A 7,739-nucleotide genomic window follows, 5' to 3' on the forward strand; every position below is an offset into this window, starting at 1 on the left:
ATTCCTATTCATATTAGTTCAGGATTTCCTTGAGGTTTAGTGTTTCCTCCTTAGCTGCTTTGCAGAAGATAAGTGATTGTAGGTATGTGATTGCTGGTCCATTCCTACTTACTTTCAGTTCACTTAACTTCCCTTGTTCTGCTACTCTCCTTAGTAAGTTGGAGAATCCTTCGGAACATAGAAGGGACAGATAAGGTGATAGGAGGTGACTTTGTCTGATACTTCTAGTTGGCTTAACATATCATTTTGTTTCTCCATTGATGTTAAAGGAGTAGGAGGCTATAAAAATGCATTTCATAACCCAACTCACCCAAGTTTCATTGAACCCCATTTTTTCCAGCATTGCCTTTAGGAATCCCCATTCTATTCTATCATAAGCTTTGGACGCATCAAGTTTAACAGCCATATAACCATTATTGCCTTGTCTTTTGTTTTTTCAAAAACTGTATGAATTCATGTGAGATAATGATATTATCCATTAATAGGGATGGCAATGGGGATGAGTGCCCGCGGGGGTTGGGACGGGGGAAAATTTTTCCTCCCATTTAGAAACGAGGCGGGGAAGTATACCCTCACCCCATCCCCCATCCTGCCACCCGCTCAAAAAATATATATAAATAAATATATATATGTATATAATTATATATAATTAGTTACAAACTTATGATAATGATATATCAGTACAAGCATTATATAATGTATATTAGTGTAACACTTTTTCTCAAAAAAAAAAAGCATAAGTACAATAATGAATTAGTGATTGTATTTATGCCAAAAGTGAAAACTTGACTACTTTAGTTGTATTTATTTCATCATGTTGGATTGTATTCAAATAACTTTTGTTTGATTATTTTTATGAGTTTCAATTGTGAAATTACAATGGATAATAATTTGATGATGTGTTGATATTTTAGTGTTTGATTATTTGCTAAAATTTAGCTATAATAAAATTATATAACAAATTTTATTAGCCCCGTAGGGAAAGCAGGGAGGGGCGAGGGTAGGGGCATGGGGGAACGGGGGGCGGGGGCGGGGGGAATTTGTAGGCAGCGGAATGGGGGACGGGGGACTCACCTTGTTGCCATCCTTATCCATTAATTGCCTGTTTGGAATGAATGTTGATTGATTCTTGCTAACGCAAAGGTCTAGAACATGCTTGATTCTGTTAACAAGGATTTTGGAGATGATTTTATAAAGCACATTGCATAGGGTTATGGGTCTATACTGTTTGACTTTAGTGGGGATATTGACTTTGGCGATTAAGGTGATGGTGGTATGATTAAGTGCTTTAAGGATTTGGCCAAAATAAAAAAATAAAAAAACTCTTAACACCATTTATCACATCCTCTTTCACAATGCTCTAGTATTTTTGAAAAAAAAAAGAAAAAAAAGGTGTCATCCCATCAGGTTCTGGAGCTTTGTTAGGATTCATTGAGAAAATTGCATCTTGTATTTTCGAATTGTATTTTCGAATCCTCTGTAGGTCTATTTAGATAATCATTTATCTGAGGGGTAATGGTTTCAGGTATACCATATAGTATCACCTCTAGGTCAATATGGCAAATAAAAATGAACAACTACTAATAGTAATTAGTTACTTCAGTGACCATGTCATCCTCATCAATCGTCCAAGAGCCATCTTCCTTCTGCAAATTCAGAATCCTATTCCTCTTCCTCCTTCCTTTAACCACTGCATGAAAGTACCTTGTGTTCTTATCCCCCTCTTTCAGCCAGTTCAATCTTACTTTTTGACTCCAATATTGGTCCTCCTCTTTATATGCCTTAACTAACTCTCTCTTTAGGCTAGTTATTCTTGCTACCTTTGTGTCCTCGGCAAGAGTCTTTCCTTTTCTAACATATCTTTTAGCTGTTGAATCTTCTTCTTAGAGTTATGGAGAAAGCCACTTCTCCATTTCCGCAGAGTCACCTTACATTTTTTAATTTTGCTGGTCAATCTAAACATTCGGGACCCCTCACAGCTAGTCTCCTAAGCTTGTCTGATCACTTGTCCTACTCCTTCCATTTGTGTCCATCTTTTGTCGAAATGAAACATGTTCTTCTTTTTCTTCCCTTCTAGTTTGGTGTCCAGTAATAGCATGCTATGGTCCTATGCAAAACTATCAATATGCATGCACTTTGTTTTGTCAAAAAGAGATATCCATTCTCCACTACCTAGACCTCTATCCAATCTTTCTTTTATTTCACCATTTTGCCAATTGTTACTCCAGATCCACTGATTCCTTTCATATCCTATGTCCTCCAGTTGGTTATCTCTAATGAAGTTCCTAAAGTCTTGAAAGCTCCATTCTTCCCTTATCCTTCCCTCCCATTGCTCTTCATTACTATACAGGTCATTAAAGTCTCCTATTACTATCCACTTAGTTCCTTACAGTTCCTTTCTCCTTCTGATAACCTCCTATTGGCATTTCCTAATCTGCTGATCAAAGCTTGCGTATATTCCAATAAGCCACCAATTAGTTCCTACTTCCTCATCTTCAATCAAGACTTCAATAGGCTAAGTGATATATTTTCTTAATTTTCACCTCACAATTCCACATCAATATCATACCTCCCGATCTGTATAGAGTCTTCACTATGTAGCAATTATCAAATTTCAGGATTTTCTTGACTTTTTTCCATATACTTCTTTTTGTTTTTAGTTTTACTCAAAAAAGCAACACTTGGGGAGAGGAGGTTATTCATCTCCTTCAAGTGGGAAATTGTCAAGGGGCTCCCTGCATCTTGGCGATTCCACACTAGAGCCTTCATTGGTCACTGAGGGACCAGGTAGGGCTGGCCCCTTTCCCCTTTTGTGTATCATTGTTGTCCTCCATATTCACATCACCTTTGCACTTCTTTACCTGCCAGTCTTGTTCCCCTACTTCTTCCATTATCTCATCTCTGAGTTGCAATTTTCTTTTATTTCCGTAAATCTCCCTCAGTGGGGTTCTATCCCTTTTGGATTCTGCTCCATTCTCCTGTATCTTTTACCTCTCCTATGCCCCACTTCCTGATTTCTTTCCCGTATGTCTCAACTATCATCATCTCTTCATCACTCCTTTGTTCAATTTCCTACAAATCAGGTTTGTCTCTTTCCTTTTTTCTACTACAGCTTATACCACCTACAACCTAACTTATCATTGGTTCCTTGTTTGCATTTGGCTGTGTAGTATCAGTGCCTTGTATCTCCCCAGAGTAGGTACCCTCATCTCTCTGTTTTTTTCTATTGTTTCTTCCAATCCCTTTTCCTTCACCTGTCTTACTGCATTTCCTTTTCTCATATCCTCCTGTTTTTTGGTAATGTCCTCTTCTTGTTTCTTGTCAGAGTTTTCAGTCCCTTTCTGTTGTACCTACAACACTCTTGATATATGTTTTGTTTTGCAACTGTTCTCATCCAAGTGCCTATGTTCATTGGCTTTCTGCTAGTTATCTTGATTTTCTCTTCTGATCAATTCTCCATCTTTCACACCCCATACCTGTCTATAATTAATCCAGATTTTTTTTACTATTCTCTTTTTGGAGTGATCCCTTACAATTTGAGGTTCTTAACCATGGTCCATATTGGTTTTGGCTTTGGCCTTTCTGAACTGATATTGGGTCCTTGCAGTTCCTCTCACTATGACCTATGATTCCACAACTATAGCAGAAACCTGGGCATTTTTCATACCTAAAGTTCAACCATTTTGTCACCCCATTCATTGGAACTGTTGTTCCTCTTAGTAGTGGTTGGATTATGTCTGCTAGAACCAACAACTTCACATGCTTCCCTTCTTTCTCCCTTGACTATGGTATGCTGACCTCTCTTACCTCAGAAAAAATTGATCCTATTTTCCTTCCTGCTATTTTTGAGATCCAATGAGTTGGGAGGTCCCAAATTTGTACCCAGAGTGGAGCCAGTCTAAAAGCTTTATCATTGTTCTCTATTCCTGCTTTCCATTCTCTCAGTACTAATATTTGGTTATCAATTATCCATGGTCCTCCCATCAAAATTCTTTCTCTATCCTGAGCATCTGGAACTAAAAATTGGAAAACATTTGGTCCTAGTTCAGTGACTTTCAGTCCCTTTGGATAACCCCCTGCCAGTGTAGCAAAGTTTTTCACTCCAATGTAATTGGCAATCTTCTCTCCCCTAACCTTCCCAATAATGCTTTGTTGACATTCCAGTATACCATCATCTACATCCCCCAGATCTAGTTGAATTCCTCCTTTCTCTTTATTAGAGAGGGCAAATTTCTATAGTACTTCTATCAGTTCGTCCGCCATTTGGGCCTTAGGTGATACTAAAAGTAAACCTAGCTTTTACTACTCAAATTAATATTATCTAGTAAGATCTATTTAGTTGGTGAAACACAACTTGAATTTTCACAAGATAAATGTTATCCAAACTGGCAAAGGTTAGTGTGTGCAAAGCTAAGGTTAGTGAGTGCAAAGTCTCAAGACTGGTACTCAAGTCCAAGGCAAAGGTAGTTATAAAGTTTAAACTTACCAGTCCTTAGCTCCCCATAACTCTTCTTTCAGTATTTGTCAGAATCAACCTCGGTTGGATTTCCGACCAGCATTAAGGAACATTGATGGCTTTAGTGGTTACTTATCAGTTGCTTCCAGCCACCAACATAATTCTCTGCATTAATTCTTCAGAGTTTGCTGCTTCAGTTGTTTGAGAGTTTGAGCTTTTGAGTTTGGGATTTTGAGGTTTTAAAGTTTGAAATGTTTGAAAAAGTAACAAAGTTCGAAAAGTTGAAAGAATTGGAAGAGTTAGGAGCTCCCGCACCAAAGAGAGAGAACTCACATGTAGAGGGAGAAGCTCCCACCAAGGAGAGATAAAACATCAATCTTTTCATATACCATACATTCGTTTATTCTAATTTTTCCTTTTCGCTGTACGGACTAGTGCGGCGTTTGGATCATTTTTTATAATCACCATCCGTTGTTTGTTGTCTGTATTGCTTTAGTGCAACGTTCCTACGTCATTTTTAGATATATATTCACTTTATTATTTTCAATGAAATTTGGGCTTGCATCCTCCCAAATACAGTATGACACCTACACCCGGTCCACAGGGTACGTCAAATAAAAACCCAAAACATACCTAAAGAGGCAACAAAATAAAAATCAAACTAGGAGCAATCAAGCTCGCAAATTCAAACGAAACATAACCGATGGAAACCGTACATGTTTATGAAAACAATTTAGTCTGAAAATTCACTAATGTGTAACCTTATTTACAGAAAGCTACAACAAGGCCAATAGCAGGCTCAGTAAACACCCCCCATCATAGCAGAGATATCATCAAATGTCCAAAGATCCATCTCATCCCCACCATCCTGGACTGCAACCCCATTTAGGAAGGCGTCAAGAGATGCATCCCAATTTCCCTCAAGATAAGGCATCTGAACCACCTTCATCTGGGACTCAAAAGCTGAAAATTCTTCAGACAACTTCTTGTTATTGTCATCAGCAGGCACCAAATCTAAAGGACTAGTTTTCAGTTTCTTTGATGAGTTTGCATCCTCCACAAATTGGGGTTCTTCCCAGTCTATTGCAGATGAAAAAATCGATGATATTTCTGGAGTTTTTGGGCACTGTTCTTCCCACCCAAAGTCAGAACAACCAAAGGAACTACTTCCTTGATCAGAATTGAAGCAAGGGTTAGCACAATCAGATTGGAAATATGACTTGAATTCCATATCTCCAACGGTAGGATAAGCATCAACAGAGCTGAACTGCTTTGCTGGTGGTTTCTCTTCAACAAGATTCAAAGAATTGCAGTGGTCATTTTCTATGTTGCTCATGAAAGTCATGCTCTCGTTCAGACTAGGTTGAACCTGACTTTGATCTTCCTTGACTCGTACTTTCTGAGGATTCGCAACTACAGTGCGTCTTGAGGCAGAGAGTTGAGTTTCATCAGGAAAATTCAACTTAGCTTTTTTGCCTCTGATCCTTCGAGCCTCAGTATCATACGCTCTGGCAGCTCCTTCAGCAGTGTTAAAAGTTCCAAGCCAGACTCGTACACCTTTCCTTGGGTCACGGATCTCAGCAGCCCATTTGCCCCATGGACGCTGTCGGATACCTCTATAGTGGTTCTTCCTCTTTCTCTTTAAGTATTTTCCAGATTCATCACTGGAATCAGATGAATTTCCACACTTGGTGCCTTCATGACAAGAAATCAATATTTCAGAAACGGGTCGCAGCTATAGATGAACCAAAATTCAGACATTTAGATACTATGTACAGGGGGTGGGAGGAAGCAGATACACACAGCTAATTTCTTGTATATAAAAGCTACTTTACTAAATTGACAACATGTAATTTCCTTGTAAAACGAAAGTTGTAATGTACAAGGACCCTTCAACCAAAAAAAAAAAAAGACAGACAAAAACTGTATACACAAAATATGATTGGAAAAATTATCTGTTTCCTACGCAAATTCAGTAAGTTTTTTAATCTTGCACTTCATACCTCCAAAAAATGATCTTGCAAAAGCATTTTGATCAGGAAGTTCTTTTTATTTCTTTTCTACAATTTTTTGTACTACTCTTTCTCCGCTGGGTAGATCAGAGAAAGTACATGACAAAGTTCAGAATCATTATTCTTTTGACCATTTTATAAACACACTGATAATATATTTACCCAAAAAAATTCCTTTGATCCATCATTACCAAAAGCCTAAAAGAAAGATAATTAAAATAAGACTAATGCTCATCCAAAAACTCCAAAACATATGATCCAACACGGTACCTAAATCCAATCAAATTCAAAAAAAAAAAAAAAGGGAACAAGAAAAGAACTGGAATTCATTCGTGAACCAAAATTATATCAAACTTTTTTTCCCTTTTAACTTGAATCACAAAAAAAAGGAGCAAACTAGTCCTAACTCTTTTTTTTTTTTGGCAGCAAATGCAAACTAGTCCTAACCAACTAGTCTAAACTAGGTTACAAACCAGTAAAAGAAAAAAAATCATTATTTCCAGACCATTTAATGACATAAGTCCCAAATTCAAGTTTGATATTTAAACTCTCCCAAATTCCTAAACCAAATACCAAATTTTTAAATCAGGAGCTCCCGAACCAAAATTATCCACAAAATGAATACAAAAATTACCTCGAGAGAGGATGGCAGAATGTTTGGAGGCAGAGAAACCGAAAGGCTTGACGTCTTCCAGCTCCTCCACTGCTTGATCGGAGAATTCCCGAAAATCAGCCTCGAACTCGTCGTCTAGGTCAATGATCTCAGACCTAAGTTGCTTCGAGTAGAAATTGCTAGTATTCTTCTTCTTCTTAATGTCCTTCTTGCTATCAGGCAGATCGCCACCTCCGCCGATTCCCCAGAGCAAGTCGGCGGTTAGCCGGTGGGACGATCGGCTCGTCTGTATATAATCGGAAATTATAGCTCCACCACACATGACTTTTTGGGTTTTCCGATTAGAACGATTCTCAAGAAAAATTAAGATAAATAAATAATTATTTTGTAGGCAAAGCTTTTCAGATGACGAGAAATCTGAGGGAAAATGTCATGGGGATTTTATAGGGCGGGAGGGTGAGGTGGATGACAAGTGCTTTTACTGTTTTACCCCTCTCCTATGCTATTAATTGCGGTTAAGAAATTTGCGAGACAGAAATATCCTTGTGATTGATATAATATTGCGATTATGGCAGAATGTACTGCAGCATTAGAAGTTTCAAATTAATTTTGGGGTTATTATCACTTTACCCCCTTCAACTATATCACTACTATCAGT

At 37.9% G+C, this 7,739-nt stretch overlaps 1 protein-coding gene across 1 annotated transcript; it reads right to left on the bottom strand.

Moving 5' to 3' along the window:
• Positions 1 to 5,106: 5,106 nt before the first annotated feature.
• LOC113704079 (ethylene-responsive transcription factor RAP2-12-like) lies at positions 5,107 to 7,504 on the bottom strand. Its single transcript, XM_027225732.2, has 2 exons — positions 7,103 to 7,504; positions 5,107 to 6,151 (listed from the first exon to the last, which is right to left on the bottom strand). The coding sequence occupies exons 1-2, from the start codon at positions 7,401 to 7,403 to the stop codon at positions 5,256 to 5,258; spliced, it is 1,197 nt and encodes a 398-aa protein (XP_027081533.1). The 5' UTR covers positions 7,404 to 7,504; the 3' UTR covers positions 5,107 to 5,255.
• Positions 7,505 to 7,739: the final 235 nt, after the last annotated feature.

This window comes from Coffea arabica, chromosome 8e, assembly GCF_036785885.1.
Source record: "Coffea arabica cultivar ET-39 chromosome 8e, Coffea Arabica ET-39 HiFi, whole genome shotgun sequence".
NCBI lineage: Eukaryota > Viridiplantae > Streptophyta > Magnoliopsida > Gentianales > Rubiaceae > Coffea > Coffea arabica.